The sequence below is a fragment of the Battus philenor genome, unplaced genomic scaffold (genome assembly GCF_028537555.1).
Source record: "Battus philenor isolate CCGP_79_NKW_IND1 unplaced genomic scaffold, ilBatPhil1.0.hap1 SCAF_25, whole genome shotgun sequence".
NCBI lineage: Eukaryota > Metazoa > Arthropoda > Insecta > Lepidoptera > Papilionidae > Battus > Battus philenor.
The window spans coordinates 9,110,906-9,130,113 of NW_027181688.1; the positions used below are offsets into that span (position 1 = coordinate 9,110,906).

Here is a 19,208-nt window from a genome sequence, read left to right on the forward strand (position 1 = left end):
CTTAATTCTTTAAACAAATAGTTGTACAGGCTAGTCCAATTCTATATAATAAACTGGTATTTTCGGAGGGCCCCTCGAAGCCTTCACCATTCGAATATGTTGGCTTGAATTTATCATGATTGAAAGAAAAATATTTTTATTGCGAAGTTATATAAGTTTATAGTTAGTATGACATGTTGGTATGTTATTTAATTTATTACCTAAGAATCTTCAATGAAGGATACGCGCTACATTAATAGAACATTAAAATACGTTAATGTACTTTTAATTGTGATAGGTTTTTAAATATGGAAAACAACACGAAGTCTGAAGTAAAAGTGTGTATATTTCTTCGAGCTTATATAAGCTGATGTAAATAAAAAAATATATTTCTGTAGAATTCCCCTTTTCGATGCGCCGCTGACGATGACGTAATGTTGCTGCTACAGCAGGTTAATATTTTCAAAATTAAATAAAAAAATGTAATATTTAACACGCTTTGTTATTGAAAACTCCGCAAAGTAAATTATTCCAACGGCGCCATCCTGTCCAGAACCGTTTATTACTTTTTTAAATAATTGTATTTAAAACTATAAATCTACTACTAGACACCCAATATATAATAAGTAGTTGCTATTAGGAATTAGGATTATTGATAAAATTTGATCACCATCATCATCATCAGTAAAGCTGTAAGACGTTCGTGGTGAATATAGTCTTCCTCCCTATATTTTTAGGATCAGTTTTAAGAGGGCTGCATTCAGCATTACCCAACGATCTGAAGAAATCATTCATTCATTCTATCCATTTAATTCATTCATTCAAAGATCTTTAGTTCAAATAAATTTCGCAGTAGCAAGATATCTTTAAAAATGGCGGTTATTTTACCGTAACTATTTAAATACATGACATCTACACGACAGTTTTTCGAAGGACAGAGGAATTACCGAAATAAATTTTACAAAAGATAACAGTTCGAAAAATGTTTTTTGCATATAATTTTTTTTCGTAAGGTTTTTTTTTGAAATTTAAAAATGAATGACATTTCATTAAAAATTAAGACTATGAATTGTATCGTTATAACTTTTATTGTAATATTTCTATAAACATTACCACAGTCAATATTAATTAATATTTGTTATATTTAGTAAACTGTACAAGATATAAAACGTTGCAATAAATATCTTATTACATATTTTTTTTCAATGATTTGCAAATTCTTATTCATATATTGCAGATTCAATATTAATTGCGAGCGAAAAAATGTTACGTTCATTGACATGGAATTACGTTTTTAAATATTGCAATGTAACAATTTTTTGAATTAGCCTAACATGTCATAATTGACCGAAGTGTTGCCACACGCTCGTTTAGGATGTATAAATATATGTAACAATACTTTTTGGAGTCACAGACTTTTAATGTGAATTTTTGACTTCAATATATAATTATTTTCATTTATTAATATAAATAAGATATCTATACTTTTAGTCACATTCACAGTTAGGCATCGTGACGATCTTTTGTAAAGGCCTATACCTTGCAGTGGGCATCTATCGGTTGTCATGAATGAAGTTTTGTAATAGTTACATATACGTATTATAAAGATTAATTAAATGTTTTTAACATATTTTTTTGGTCTCTTTATTTCTTGGTCACCGTCAGTCATCATTTCAGCCAAAGAACGTTCACTATTGGATAAAGTACACCCCTATATATCTCCTAAAGGACAGGTTTTCTTAAAACCAGCGTCTTCTGTGAATAAGAATCGAACAAGCGAATAAAATGATCAAATATGCCAGTTACAAGTATTAAGTTATAGAAAGCAATAAAAATAATCTTTATATATAAAAAATACATATTCATAATAGGAATAGAAAGAAATTAAAGGTATAGGAGAAAAAATAAAACACTAATGTGAAATTAATAAAGAGTGAATATATGAAACAGAAAATCATTCTGTATATCGGGGAACCAAAATATGTCAATAAACTTTGATCAACGTTCACCATTTTGTTACGCAGTTGAAACATTCGAAGGCCGTCGAATATTGCACAAGCCCACCTGGCAAAAAGGTAGATTCCTCCCGAAAAAAATAAATAAAAAAGGATTAAAAACTTAAAACGGACTTGAAAGCTCCGCCCAAACAACATAAGCAATCATCCATTGCCGCCCCTCGTCTGTCTTGCTCACACATTGCCCGTCTCTGTCAGTCGCTTTGAAATGACACCCACCTTTGTCATTTGACCCCGAGACGTCGGTGGGTGAGGGTGTACGGGAGTTTTCCTCGAGTGTCAAATTATTAATAGAAATCAGTGTCATGTTGTGTTAAATAAAAAAGTGCTATTGTGTAATTTTATGGTGTATTGCGAACAAGGTAAAAACATTACTTCAATTTTTTTTATATATTTTTACTCCTTAACGCAATTTGATTTTAAATTTGTTTATATTTTTTAAATAGAAAATTATTGATCGGGCATGCGAAATAAAACAATTTTTTCCATTAATATGTGACCAAGGATTTTGACATTAAATTCCTTTTTTTTCTACAATATTTTTTCATTTACCATTTCATGTGTGGCTGTGCTCTAAAGGCCTTAGCCTAGACCAAAAAAAAACTTGTGAAGATCCTTATTTACGATCGTTCTTTCCAGAAACAAGTCCAATATTTAAGCACGTTAGTAAAACTACTGCTTACTCTCTGGAAGATTAATTTAATACTATTTTACCATGTATATAACATTAATTATATTTAACTTAAGGCTATTGACCTTTAACGTTTACGATTATTAGGGAAAAATACTGACCTAATTACGCAATGCCTAGGCGTTAAAATGTCTAACCTAGGCTTTATTTAAAGATATTTTTTATCTATGTGTTAATACTTAACGGACGTAATACTTTGGTAATCTTTTTTTTAACTGACATAAATAATGACTTACGTGATTTATAATCTATATTCCATACCGGGGGTGCCCGAACTCCTTGATAATGCGAGCCATTTTTCAAAACTGAATTTTTCGCCGTCCGCCGTTAAATATGTTTTCAAAAGTCATGAAAAATAGGTAATAAAAAGAAAACACAAGAATTATATTTTTTGAAAACATATATTTTAAATGAAAGTACAAAATGTATGTACTGAATATAATAATTTCAAATTGAATACGTTTATTTTACATCTCCTGATAATTCTTTAAAAATTCGTTAGTATAATTAGTTATCAGTAATTATAAAAAACATTTTGAAACATATACGAAACTATGATTATCTTTTAAAGTTTGATAACATGAATGAAAAGGAAAATCGAGTATATTTATCGAAAGCTACTACCCGTCAAAGATCAACACGTGGTTTGCCACAGATTGGCCTCCTCTGTTCGATTCTCTTGATTAATTTTGTGTGTGATTTTGTAATAGATAAAGAAATAAAATTTAAACCTAGTCTTCAATAATATATTGTTGAAATTAGTATTATGTTTCTAACTAAAAATGTATTTAAATATATCTATAATAAATTATGAAAAATTTATGGATACATCTTATGTTTCCCACAGCTGAGGGAAACCTTGTGCCTCAGCTGTGGTAACATTTTTTTCAGAAAGAAGTAGATGATATCTTCTTCTCCTATGATTCTTTATTATCGAAGATAGTATCAGTCTTAAAATAGTTTATCGGAATCGATGACAATCTCTTTCCATACTATCCCATCCTATTTTCTCAGGATAGCAAGGTCCATCAATATTGCCTTTAATCCATTTTCCCTACGACCAGCATTTTGTCGAAGTTATTTGGTTATCTGCTTGCGATGTGGCCAACATAACTTCAAACTAAACATTTTGAGGAGAGCCTGGTCTTGATCGTGAATAGACGGTACGGAGGCTTTCGAACTTATGACATGAAAGATTCGTCTAGATGTTTTCCCTCAGTTTAAGAAGTGATTGATGATTGTGTGATATGAGATTGCGGTATACAATTGTAAAATACTATTTTTAAATACAAAATTACTACTTCTCTTTTTCTACTACGCATCTAACGTAGCATGTATTATTGAATTTCGTATCATAGATTAGTCCTATCAATATGATTCTACATGTTTGAGGAGCTCCAATTATGAAAACATAGTCTTAACCGCGTTTACGTAACTTATTACAAGGACTCCGTCGGAAATCCTGGCTCGGGCCAATACGTGATTTGTAATATTAACAGAATGGGAATCCGCTGAAATCTTAGATCGCTTAAGATAACTTTAGCGATTATAAAAAAAAATATTTGTAGTCATAGTAATATAAAGATCAAAACCGGGTGTATCAAATAGTTTTTTAAATGTCGAGAACTTAGAAAATACGTAACCTCGATCTGTTAAATAATTTTACTTGAGTTAGCCACTACCAAATCTCTCCAATGATTTGAACTTGACGTTGACCTACGGGACATCCTTTATAATAATCAACAATGCAAACAACACGAACCTCAATAAATATATATCAATATGTCATTATGATTTCAGCCGTAGAATGTCTATAATTGGACGTTGGTGTCCACTATAGATTTCCAGTGGGAACGTTCTACAACGTTCTGCGCTGCCCTTGCCTCGCTGGTCTCCACTCAGAGACGGCACGTGACATTTTTGACGGGGCTTCACAAAAAGTAAACAAAAACCATAGTTCACAATTTATTTTATTTTTAAAGTAAATCTATTAGCCATTTGCTAGCGAAGACATATTTAACCTTGTGAAAATATATAACCGTCTGTCTTCGTAGTATTTCGCTTTTATTTAAAACCGCAAAACAACCCTCGCTTTTTACTGACGTCATAGGAATGGTGCACATAATACTTAAAAGTTTGACGCTTTCAGCAAAAACAGATTCTAATGTAAATTCCATAATACGTTGAAGTAAGCAACAGTGCCATAAGCATTATAGAAATCTTCTCCGATGTAAATTACTAATAACTCCAGTTTTTTTAGTTTGGTTTACAAAATTGCACACAATCAGGCTATTTATTTTCGATATGTAAAATAGAGCGCCATACTAGTATCATTTCGACCGATCGATGCCAATTTCACTTGAAGACATATGAAAGCGAGACTGCAATTTTTTTGACTGTTATTTGAAGACCACACACAGACTCACCGCCGCTGCCAGTGCCAGCTTAGACGCCGAAAACAAAATGATTACTTACTTCAAATCCACACAACTAAGGTGTTTTGAAATATAAAAAAAACACGCGCAAATGATTTATTTTTTCGAACTACATTTTTATCTAGTTTTGCTATAGCCTATGAAGGCTACATTATTTTTACATAGATCGTTCTAGAAAATACCATTAATAACAGAACGTTCGAAGATATAAATATAATTGGGAAAAATTTCTTAAATTTATGTAATGATAGAGACAGATAGAAGAAGCAGGAGGAAGCATTTTGTTTAGCTTTTTGTATTTACATAGTATATAATACTTCCTGGGAAAATGGGGTCGTAGACATACAATACATTTTCGTACATTGAGAAGCAACAGTCAATATCTGTTTTTAGTTTTTTGCCTCTTATTTATTTAATTAAACTTATTAATTTTGTTGTTTAAAGCCTACGGCTAGTAACGTGGCAAATATGTTCTTTTATTATGATGAATGTAAAACCTTACAATGAAGAGCAACGGATAAGTAGGTAAATATTACAAAATAATATAAATCTACTTATCTATTTGAAAATTATCTCCCAAATGTAAAAAGAGTGACCCAATTGTAGCATGCGGTTGTTTGTGAGAGCACCTCCGGTAAGTGTCGCTATATGTTATGGAAACAAAACCGTTATTTTTACTCGGCCGCCTGAAATTTTTTAAACGTCGCGAAACGGATAGCTTACATCCGGTCGCGCGAAATATAAAGCGTTGCTGCCATCGTTAAATAAATAAACACGTTGTTATTGTTCCAATCGATTTTGATCGATTTTTTTCATCATCAACATCATGTCAGATGATAGACATATCAACTTACCGCGATTGCGATCTACATTATGTCGTTGATCTACTTAATGGTGGCCTATCCACGCCGCCTCTGCAGACTCTTGGTAGCTACTCGGTTTTTCAGCCCCATCGGCCATATTAATCTTTTAATAAATTTATTTATTCCAAAAATTACATCTCGTAAAAAATCCTTTTACAAAGATTAGTAAATAATAAAGCTTGCGAATCAAATACTCTAATACTGTGTTAAAGATAATATAGTAACCACAAAATAAAAACCCCAGAGTTCGTTGTAGGTGCTTCTCGAATCAGGACGCGATGGAACCCCCGTAGCCATTAGAACTTGATACCAAAAAGTAAAAGTCCATATATAAAGTAGAAAGATGACCGTAGCAAGATCTCAGGAAGACGCTGAACGCAGGCCGCTTGCATCAGATCCAGTTGGAAATCAATAAGCGAAGCGTGTATAATGTAGAATAATGTTTTTTTACGCGTTATTAAGAGGTACTCTGTACTTCAAGAGCCTGGAGTTCATCGTATTGAGATAGGGAATGTGTAAGATTTACCAACAAATTAAAACTCTCGTCTCGTCACCTCATATTACAAAACATCCATTTGTTTTGTTCGAAAGTTTATATCTATAATTTCGCAATGGAATAAAAGACAAATTGTTTGATATTTACTAGACATCGCAATCATAAATTCGAATTTTATCTTTTTATTCCTGCGTATAAATTAAACTTGACTTAAGATATTACTGTTAGAGAAATAATCGAAGACATAGTTTGGTTACTAATCACATTTTACTGTGAACAAGAGCTCATTTTGGAAACGGGCTTCCAACTCAAAATTGATAGGTTTTTATATAACTTGGTTATGTAGGGAGAGGGAGTCTGGTTGGTGAATTTGAACGCCAAAAATTGCAAGGTGACTTCCTTAAAGTACGAAGGTTTTCATTTCTGAACTTCACACTTAATCTCTCCGCTTCCACACGATGATATTGGCCGCACAGTCAACCCACGGAAAGCAGAGAAGTCACGTCCCTTTACTTTAAGCCACTTCCAAGTTTAAGTATTTTTTGATTATTTCCAACCTATAGTAGATCTAAACAAGGCTTTGAATTCGTTCGAAACCTAACTAGGAAGTTACAACACTTAAAATGTATAAACAACATCATCAATATTTTAGGCGTAGGAGATAGAGTGATGGATATAGGGCTCCCCCTGTAGATTTCCAATAGGACTGGTTGGAAGCGGCCTGCATACAGCGTGTTCCGAAGACATCAACAAGGTCATCCGTTCACCTTGTGGAGGTTCTTCTCTGCGCTTACCAGTCCGTGGTCTTCACTCCAGAACATTTGTTCTCCGTGCTCGGGCTACTTGCACCGGAACTTACCAATCCCTTAGACTATGTTATTACTATTCGTAAAATTGTATGTTAGGTGTGAGCATATCTATTATATGTCATACGAAAATATTAGGGTGTTACATTAATCTCTTGAATGTCAATTTGCTTGTTTTAGATTAGTAAAAAAGCTGTGATGAAATCTACAACAATGGAATCATGCTCGGATCGTCTGAGTCCATCCAGTGACTTGACAAGTGAGTCAGAAACATCTCTCCCTCCCTTTGCGTATGAAAATCCAAACGGCAACTTCTATGCACAGCCTGAAGTTGCCGAAAAACAATTTTTTTCCTGCAAAGAGAAATCTCCAAGAAACGAAGAGAGGAAGGACATATATCTGCAGGAAAGTAATAAAATATTCGAAAACTATCTAACAAACAAAAAACATTTAATATTTGACATGAAGTTACCGTCGACACATGAGAATTATTTCTCGCAAATCGAAGGCGAAGATCGCACGCTTCGTTCAGGCTATTTCAATGACGTACAAAATTTAAAAAGTTGCGTTCAAAATGAGAATAATCCGAATCTTGCTGACATAGATGTAGCACCTCCAGTAAATTTCGAAAATATTAATAACGTAAACGACAGAGAAAGGATTGCGCCGTCATTTTTCCCTGATACAGAAAATAGCAATATGCGCAGATGTTTAAATTTTAATTCGGAACAAGTGCAGTGCGTTTGCGAAGCTTTACAGCAAAGGGGTGACATAGACAAGCTCGCTGCGTTTTTATGGAGTCTTCCGCCTAACGAGCTTCTCCGAGGAAATGACACGGTGCTCAGGTATTTATTTACAGAGTAATAACACTGGCAATACTTCTTTCACAAACATTTATTATTTTAATGATGTAATATATCTGTTAATTTAGAGCACGCGCTTTGGTGGCATACCATAGAGGCGTTTTTCAAGAGTTGTATGCCATTTTGGAATCGCACACTTTCCCGCCGCGTCATCACTCTGGTCTCCAAGATCTATGGTATCAGGCGCATTATAAAGAGGCACAAAAGGTTCGAGGGCGGCCACTGGGTAACGTCTTTTTGATATATTATTACTTTTTATTTTATTTCCTCTCGGACGCCCAACAAGCTTTTTTTACGTCCCCATCTAAACCTCTCCCGCTAAAGGCAGTCTTTTTTTCTAGGGTATAATTTTTTTAATTTTTCATTTATTTAATAAGTCATATAATTTTTTACTATTTCTTTTCTTTGACAATTTTCTTATTATTTCTTTTTATCCTTTTATTTTACTATTTTCCTTAATTGTTTTCTTTTTATATTACTTGGCCGGTCTTATCGGCGCGTGGGCGTTATTTATTTTCTCTCCCTTTACTTGGGTGCAGCTAGCTGCTGTACCTTATTAGATCTTCAATAACTATGTTTTCTATAAAGGCAATTCTTAACGAACTGTGGAGGGTATATTCAGGTGTCTCGACGAGATCGATCCAGGAATGAGAAGATCAATAAACGAAGGCAAGTATATAGCCTAGCAGATGGGCAAGTTGTAGTGGCAGTGGACAGGTGGCCATTGTGACTTTATGATTCTGGACTACATAGCCCGGATGACTTTGTCAAGGTTGTAAAAAGCTAGATGATTCTTCTTCCCACAGACCTTGTTGGAAATCTAAGGAGTAGACCTATGTCCAGCTATGGACGTCTCACAGCTGAAATGATGATTCGTTCGCTCTCTGTTATCGTCCAAATTTCATGGCTGTGTTTCCAGTAGTGTAAAACAACACTGGAAACTCAAACACAGCTTATGATATTTTAAAATTGGTTATGTAAATTTAAGAATCCCGCCATATCATGAATAATCTTGGTTAAAAACAAACATTTACATACTTTTATTTGTTTTGAATTGAGTATTAAAGCTTTAAAACTCTAATTACTCTGAGCAAAGCTACCATACATTAATTTGAATTAATTAAATTACTGCAAATGACCTATACATTCACCTCTATACAATTTTTACATCTGTAACCAATTTCTCTTAATAAATATATATATATTTATAGGTGCAGTCGATAAATATAGATTAAGAAAAAAATATCCATTACCGAAAACAATATGGGACGGTGAGGAGACGGTTTATTGTTTTAAAGAGAAAAGTCGAAACGCTTTGAAGGATTGCTATTATAGAAACAGGTGAGTTTATTTTATTTATCAGATTTTTTTTTAATAAATAGTCCTTGTGACACGTCTGCCTTGACTAGGTGTGGCGGGAGCGAAATGTCCAATCTCTCATAAAATCTTTTACTATTAGGGTCGTATAATTTCAATATGAGTCCTTTATGCCACATTTTATAGTATGCTTTAGCCAAGTTGAGGAAGATGGTTCCTATGACGCATCCTTTAATTCACTTAGCGAGGATATACTCCGTGAAACGATCATCATGAGTTCAGGAGTAGTGGATACGAAGACCGTACACTGGTCGGGAAGGACACTGGTAATTCGATAGCTAAAGTTTGTTCATGTAAAGAATGCTTGAATGTCCTTTCATAATAAAAAGCTTATTGCTAATACATTGATTTACTCAAGCATGGGACATTGTGAAAAGCTATTACTTAAACTATGAATACGTTTAGTAAAACCTCGTACAAGGCTTCAGACTGCAAGGCTTAAGTCTCCCCCATATATCACCACGATGGACGGTCATGCGCTGCAGTTCATATGTAAGATGGTGACAATTTATTGGCATAAACTGCCATTTCGCGCTACACGAACAATGAAGACGATGCGATAGGCAAATTTATTAAAAAAAAACAGTTTCCGCTCTACCAGAGTGTGTTTGAGTACAGCCTTAAAATGACGATACAACCTGGAAACGCGGTGGTCATGATAGCTTTAAAAGAATAGCTAAAATCTGTAGTACTTCTAAGATTACGGTTAAAAATTAAATTGATGAATAAACGTCCTTAGGTCCCAGCTTTACTATAAGCTCGTTGAGCACCACTATGCACATGTAATAAAACTAATTTTATCAAACAAAATGTTCTCATAGGAAAACGTTCATAACTTAAAAAAATACGTGAATATGGAAACAGATATATTTAAATGTCACAATGAATGAAGTGTAACTTGACGTAGATAATGTAAAAATATGTAAAGGGTTAATCACTTAGGTCAATCAAAAATTAATCAGAAAATGCACATAAACAAAATTATTGAAAGTAGATCTAAATGTTTGTAAAGAGGTAAACTCATGTATATTGTTACTCAGGTCATTTGCTGTCAATTAGTGTATGAAACACCCTGTACAAAAATAAATGGCTTCAGAAATAATAAACAACGTGATGGTAACATAATTAGAAAAAGCATTTCAATATTCGGAGTACTACATACGAGTATTAAAACTAATTATGCTTTACAATGATTTTGTATTATCAGAAGTGCAGGCTATTACATTCCAATTGAAAGAAAATAGGTGTAAAAGCTTGAAAACTTTTTGCTGACAAACGAGCTAAACATTCACTCCTCTAAAGCATTTCACTGATTACCTTGTACGTCTGGCACAATAAATTAAAAAAATGAAAATATGCTCATAGATATCCAACCCCCGACGAGAAAAGAGCGTTGGCACAGAAGACTGGTCTTACCCTGACGCAAGTCTCCAACTGGTTCAAGAATCGAAGACAGAGGGATCGAACACCACAGCAGCCGAACAGACCGTGAGTTGTTTTTATATATATAATACCACAAAACATTATCGATTTTCATTAATATTAATAAAATATGTTATTCTATATTATTTCTAAAATTATGATCTCACTGTCTTTCGCCTGTTTCCCTCGACTCCGAAGAGGTGGTAGACTCATCTTGATGGGATTAAGAGATGTAGTCCATACTAAGTAGAAAAAAGAATTTTAGCATTTTAATTTAAATAACAACATATTATAATATACATGTATATATATATACGTATAAAGTCACAACTACGCGACTCACCATTATTTGAATCGGTATATAGGTTATCTGTGGCTACTGTTTAAAAAATATGCATGTCTTAAAATTTTCAAACTTTGCAGGAGAAAGTTTTTATTTGATATCTTAAATTTACACTTTTTATACATATCATATTAAATCATTTTTGGACGGCGCAAATATGCGCACTTGTAAACGGTACGCTATTAAAAAAATTACTTAAATTTAATTGCTGCCTATCTAAGTTTTGACTTTTTTTTCAACGAAAATGCTCCTTAAGCCTTGGAACTATGACCATAAATAAATAATCTAAGTTTAACCTTCGTAACATAATTATTTTTAGACCTTGAGATTTTCTAAGACGATGCCCGGCCTTAGGTTTAATTATTTTATGCAGGGCCCACTGAAACCATCAAAGAGATCGGCTCCCGAGCCGAAAGTCCTCCGGAAGCACTCGCTACCTTAAAAGAGGCCTTGGCCAGACACCTGCGCCCTGCCACCTCAACCCACGGAATCTACTCATGCCATTTGTGAAACCAGTAAAAAAAATAAAACAATAAGACCTTGAGACGGTAACAAACAGGCCGTATCGGAAACAAAGAGCCACTCATGCGTCTAAAAAAAATATTTAGTTTGTGCCCAGATTTATGACACAAGGTGCGTGGCTCGGTTTACACCAATAGCTGGACGAGTACTATAATATTTATTTATTTAATGCACGTTTGTATAAGTGTAGATTTGTGTAATCAATCTTTAGACTTTCATAATAATAAGTAAATATTTGAATTAATCATACTTCCCCGATAGACAAATACAGATACAAAGTATATGTATGTACAATAAAATTCCACAATCAATATCAGATGTGCACTGGAGAGATTTAAAATTAATATTAAAAATAATATAGAGAAAAGTATTATATTATCCATAAAAAAATGTTGTTGATGCTCACTGTAAAAACTAATTATTGTGAAGCACTCTTTACCAAACTTTTTGTAAAGAGGAACTGTTGAGTTTCTCGCCGGCTCTTCTCAACAGAACTGCCTTCCAAGTTTGTGATCGCTCCCTGTAGGACTAACAATGTCGACATTTTATGTTATTGACGATACGACAGTGCTTGTAATAGTTTATTCGAATTCAAAATATTTTAATTTTGATTTTAAAACGGAATGATTGTTTATATGTGTAAAATCTCTATAAAATAAAAAATAATGTAATAATAATAATATAAGAGATTCTATTAGAAATTTAGAAAGACTATTATGCAATTGAAATTTGTTAAAAGAATTATTTCAATATATTTGAATTTAATATCTGACTCTGACTTCGTACTGCCAGAAATTATTGACCTGTTGCATTCCAATATAAAAAAAAATTGTAATTTCACTGTGATCAATTTATACAAGATGGAAAGGGATTTAAAAGATTTAACCTATCGCCCTGTATAAACGTTAAATTCAAAATAAAGTTCGTATTATTTCATGAAATACGCATTAATCTCTCTGATTGACATTGTAATACGCAAGAAGGTTCTTTTTACCAAATACTTTTAAAAAATAACATAAGCTAATCTGTTAAACGAGAAACGTTAAATTAAATTGACTAAAAGTATAGATAATAAAAAATAGATTAAAAAAAACGTCTATTTTTCCCGCCCAAACAATGACAGATGACAGACAATAATTTTATTGGCGTGTACATGTGTTATTAGGCTTACCATAATTTATCAAGTAAAGTTGTTTCATAATTATTAATATTTTTTCTTTTATATGCATAATTTGGTACGATACTATACTTAATTGGATGTGAATTCAATATTACGTATATGTTATACTGGCGCAACATTTATTTTAAGACGGCTTAAATTTATGCGCTCTGCCTATTAAACTATGTTTTGAAAAAATCGAATAATTTTATTATGGCAACATTCGAATTAAAATATGGTAAAATATTATGACAAAGCGATGATACTTATTTACGCAGCGGCTTGTAATAGCAAGTTAGCGAAAATATATATTGATTTATCCAAAAGTTCCTGGTTAAATATTGGATTCAGATCATTTCATTAATAAAAAACAATTATTTTAGCAAAATAAGGAGTGTAACAGCTCGCATTTGTTTTATTTATTTATTTGATAGATAGACATGCTATACACAATGATGTTGTTATAAAAAATATAAGAATATTAGCCTTAAGAATATCAAAGTTTGCCATTGAAAAATTATAAACATTTATAAAAACCACTAAGTACTTGTAGTATTTGGGGGTAGTATTTTTAATATAACTAAAGATGATATGATTAAAAGGCTAATTTTACTAACAATAAATCATAATAAATATCATAGATAATGCATTGGGAAACATTTTCAAAAATAAACACGAAAAACTTTAGATATGGTCACCCTATGTGTCTTTAGCATCTCAATGCATGATTTTTTCGGGTGACCGTCATTAAGGATCATTAATCAATCGGTCATAGATACCGAAAAAGAGAAATCACATGTGCTTAGAACAAGTGGTCAGTCCGTCAGTCGGTGTATGAAAAAAAAGATTTCAGAATTTCACACTTTTTGCACCACTGAAAAAATTTAAGTTGTTCCATTTTTTTAAGTAGCAAAGAAAGTATATAGGGTATATGAAAGGATCCCTTCTGGAACTTTCAAAAGCCACGCTGTCCTTAGACCGAGACACGAACAATTAAGACAGTAGTATTATTAACCAGGCAATAGTACCTAGTCGAGGTTTGCCCCACTCGGGCACCCTTGTATCAAAATACTAAGCGAGAATTATCGATTAGTGATTAGGGCTTACAATACCGAACTAAAATCTGGATACCGGTATTAAAACCGGTATTATTAAAAAAAGATTACTAGTTATATTTTTACTTACCTCAGTTGTGATATTGACTTTTTAACAAATAATATATGAAATCCAATAAATATTGTTCTGACATGAGTCAATATTATTTATTCTATTACATACAGAGTAGGAGTAGATAGATACAAAAAAAACGTGCCAGTAAAAAAGTACATATTAAATTCTATGTAAATTTTACATGCAATAGGCTCGTATGACATTATATAATTAAAGAAGCAAAAAATATAATGAAAATGAAATTATTTATGAAATAATTTGCGTTTTGTACGTATAATGTAATACCAAAATACCGGTATTTTTACATAAATACCGGTTTTTAATAACGGAAAAAAATCATCCGGGATTCCGGTATTCAAGGTCCCGGAATCCCGATATTGTAAGTCCTATGAATAACAGCCAAAGCCAAGCTATCCTCGCGGGATCCTTTGAGTGTGGTGTCACCATGGAGCGTCCGCCGAAATTATCTAAGAGCTAGGTGGTAACCCAGGGTTTCCCGGGAGCTCTCGATTTTCACTTACTGGTCTTACGCTAGGCGCCATCCACACCGCCTTCAACCCATTGAATCATGGGAACCCATTTCTTTACTTCAGGCTCTAACGCTGTCCGAAGTAGTAGTAAATGTTATCCATGCAGTAGTCACTGATCAAGTGGTGGTACAACTCCCTCGGGCGCCTTTTTGTCGAAATGCTAAACGCGTATTGAGTGAGAGTCTAAGCCGTAGTCCTCCACCTACTACCGGTCCAAGCGATAAGAGCCCAGCAGTGTTCCTCTCTTCTCTTTTTCCGCTCTCTGCTTCCTAGAGTCCATGGAACCTGCCAAAAAAACAGAAATTAGTACTCAAGACTTACTTTTAAGATTACTTTCAAAATTGTCGATTTTTAACATTCTCGACACTACAACTTGAAATATAAATTAGGTATCAATTTCTGGCGTCATTTTATTTTGTTTATTCAATGCAATTACTACGTATGTGTATTGTTAATTAGAAAGAATATAGAAAAGTTTGTCATACAACAACCGAGACCATGATAACACTTAGTTATTCTCTGTCTTCACCTTTATCTTCAGACTTCACTTCAATTGATTATTACTTCTCTTCAAATTTGGATAATTTCATACCAAAGAAAACGTACAATACAGATTAAAAAGACGAATAGCTAAAAAAACAATGTGTTGCCAATAAAATGGCTCTATTGAATTGTTAATAACCTTACACATTTTAATGAATTTAAAAGTATATTTATTTTGATAAAAGCAATTTCGTATGTAAAAACCTAGAATTTTTATCAATGTCAATTTTAGATTGTTTCTTTTTAATATATAAAAGTTATTATTAAAATAAATTAAACACGAAATTACGTTTTAAATTAGTAAAGTCTTGTTTCGGGATAAGATATTGCGTCTCTAAAACACAAACCGAACTACAAAGCGAACTAACACAAAGTTAAAAAGTAAACACATGTTTTTTTTTTAATTTACTCTTTGGGTCCCATTGTTTGTGATATGGTGAGTTTGTTTTATTTTTATTCTTAAATGCGCGAACTCTGGCCGGCGGTCAACGTAGCTAACTGTGTAGTACCATTTGTAATTTAAACTTTATATTTGCTAACAGAAGTCACAAAATGAAGTACAATTTGTAACATTAGAAAAAAAACCGTTGGTATGACTGAGGTTAGTTAGCTAAAATTTAAATTCGACTTCTCTTAGAAAATAATTTAATGACTTTTAATAAAATAGTAACCTTCATAATTATTTTATTTAATCTTAATTTATTCTCAATGTACAGAGTTTATTACGTTGTACGCGGAACTTTCTGCCAATTAGTTCTTTCATCTCTTTCTCACGCTCAACTTTCGATCTTACCCGTCTCACTTACTCTTCTAGATAACTCTTATATCTCTTTTATTTATTCAACTTGTACTGTATCTATCTATCTCATTTTTACTTCGCTTCGACATGCATCGTTCTTATGATGCACATTAATCAAAAGTTGAAGTGTTGGTTTATTGTGAAAAGCAGTTTTGTATAGAAAAAATCACGTGATGCGACTGAGCGAGTGAAATGGGTAACTATACCTGCTAGCGCGAGTGAGACTACAAACTACACCTACTTATACTTATGTGGAGATTTCGAAAAACGTTGTTCCGTCACTACTTGCTTAACTAAACTTTCCATAATTTCTTAGCGAAAATTACTACCTAATATGCATATATTATGTATCCTATATTAATATTTGCTAAAATATATTAGACCAAGTGTCTTGACAGACTGTCAAACTCGCGAGTTCCATAAGTAAGCTGTCATATGTCTAATTTCAATAGCCATTATCTTTTCTGAAAATTTTCAGATTTCTTAGCAACCGTCTGTATTTTTTTCCTTTAAAACTATCTATGGAGCATTAAGAAATTTTTAAAAAAATATGAAGAAGTTATTGTGTAGTCAAGCAAAATAGGTATTCTTTCATATATACAGGTTAATTGGGTATAAGTATAGAAGCTTTAACAGAGTGAATGTATAGCTAGCCCGCGTCCAAGCGAGGGCTGTCAGAAGAGGCCCGTGTCGCTTCCGACCGCCGAGTAGTCCTCGCTTCACATAACTTACACTACACCTCATTCACTACACTATACACCTACATGGGTATATTCCCTCTTCGTGCGTACGTCTTGGACTTTTTTTGTAACTAGGATACGACCACCCAGCGTAAGTTTTAGTCCGCGGTCCTCCTGTTTCCACGGACTTAACTTCTAACACATCGTATGCAAATCAAATGAATGTACTGTGCCCGACTATAAGTATTGCATATCGACCTTTGGAAAGAGACAATCGGCTAATAATATGCCGAAATTAGCCGATTGTCTCTTGCCAAAGGTCGATGTGCAATATTTACCGTCGTGTGCAATATTTACTGTCAATTATTGTACAGTAAACCCTATCTAAACATTAATGGTTTACGAAATAATAAATACCGTAATGACAATTAATTAGGAAAAACAAATCAAACATTCAGATTACTACATATTAAGATTAATAATTCTTTACTATCTGATCTTACAGACTGCACTGACAGATATTATTCAACTGTTACATTACAATAAAAAAATTGTGAATTTAAAATGTTGTAATCACACACAGATGCTTCGAAATAGGTATAAAATGTTGACAAATGAGCTATAGATTTACCCTTTTAAAGCTTTTACACCTGTATCCTATCACTCTGTATATGTATGTATATATATACATAAATATGACAGTTGACATGCGATTTTTTTTTAATTTCAGAGAAATGCTCGTGTCAGCACAGTACGTAGGTCCACAGGGTGGTTTGCCACAGTCTTTCCTTCCAAACGCTTACTACCACAAGCTTCAAGACTCATCTCACTATCTTCATGGCGGCGCTTCTTGAACATAGATTATAAAAATGTTATTTCTTCCTAAAGAACCAGATGGAAGACCAAGTAAAATATTTTGTTATCTTTTAACAAAAATCTTAAAACTTTTTTTTCCCTTTAGCTATTGTACATAATGTAAAAGAGTTAGTTATTAGATTATGGCTAAGATATTAATGTTGTTTTAAAACAACGCTACGCGGTATGTTTTCAGTTTTTATATGAAGAAATTTGAGTATTTGTCTGCATATTACATAGTTTACAACAATCTTTTTTACTTCATGTTATTTCTTTTCTATATTCAAGTCTAGCTATATTTTTGTTATTATTATTCCAGTATAAAATCTAATGTAAATAAGTGTTTTTTTTCCATTTATTATTTTCTTTCTCTCTGCGTTGCTTTACAGTACCCGGCGATAAATTAATCATCAACCTTTGAAAAGAGACAATCGGCTAATTTCTTTCTTCGCAGAGCACTATCTCTGTCCCAAACTACCTATGTGACATTTTTTCGGGCGATGTATTTCGTGCGACAGAGATAACGCACTACGAAAATTAGCCGAAATTAGCCGCCGATTAACTCTTTCCAAAGGTCGATGTGCAATATTGATCGCCGGATACTGTAGTTAAATTTTAAAAACTATGTTTATACCTTGTCATTATTAGATATTATTGCCAACCTTATAAATGTTTTTTTTTTATTATAAGAACATTCAAAGAGGAGCTCAAAATATAATTTTAAATAAACTTTTTTATAATATATCATCCGTTATTGACTTACTATGTTAATGAAATTCAGAATGTCAAATGTAACCGCTTATTAAGACTGTTTGACACTTAAGCTATCAAAAATTTGAATGTTTTTTTAAAGTATTTTTGTCAGAAATTTACTTCATTTTCAAAACATATCTTTTTGGATAGAAAACTATAATATATTCCTTTTGTTTTACTACAAATATGCCGTTATTGTAAAGGTCTTACATGATTTTCTGTTATATTTTATGTAAGACCTAATATAATTTGTAAGCTATAACATCTATTTTTAATTTACGTTAAGAGAAATTGCCTTTCTAGTTTTATAACTAGAAATGGCTTATGCCATATTTATGTAAATATAATGGTGCTCCAATGATAAAAAAATCATTATCTAGTCTACACATATATTAAAATATTAAAAATATTGCCTTTTTTATTTTCATAATGTTTCTAATATTTTCATTTTTACAGCACTACCATCATGTTTTATCAAGGTACATAATTGGTTATAAATGTAAACGTTTTTTAATCTATAGGACACATGACTCAACAATCTAAATAAATGGTCTTAGAAATGATGAATAACGTAATGATGACATGGTAGGAAAAAGAAGTCAAATCGGATTTATAGGATAAATGGAAATCGGGAGTTTCTTCCGGCGTCGACAGATGGCGCTAATTTCCGGCATAAACATAAACATCACAAAAGGGCAGGAGAATCAGCCGCCTTAGTTCGAAAATGCAACTTTTCATAAGAGATGAATAACTAAATAGTGATTATATCTCAAAACTTTTGGCCTACATAAAGCTGTGAAAATAAAACACAATTGTAACTATTTTTAGCATGTTGAATAAGAGTAGTTTTTACTTAGATCGTATAATCTTTTTATTCATGTTTGTATACCTTATTTATTTAAAGAAA

The 19,208-nt window shown here is 32.6% G+C and overlaps 1 protein-coding gene across 1 annotated transcript; it reads left to right on the top strand.

Annotated features, from left to right (window-relative positions):
• The first annotated feature begins 2,341 nt into the window (after positions 1–2,341).
• Positions 2,342–17,547, top strand: LOC137924969 (homeobox protein ceh-32-like). Its single transcript, XM_068768392.1, has 6 exons — positions 2,342–2,356; positions 7,466–8,130; positions 8,217–8,374; positions 9,360–9,489; positions 10,891–11,013; positions 17,424–17,547. Exons 2-6 carry the CDS (start codon positions 7,484–7,486, stop codon positions 17,545–17,547), a joined length of 1,182 nt encoding a protein of 393 aa, XP_068624493.1. The 5' UTR covers positions 2,342–2,356; positions 7,466–7,483.
• Positions 17,548–19,208: the final 1,661 nt, after the last annotated feature.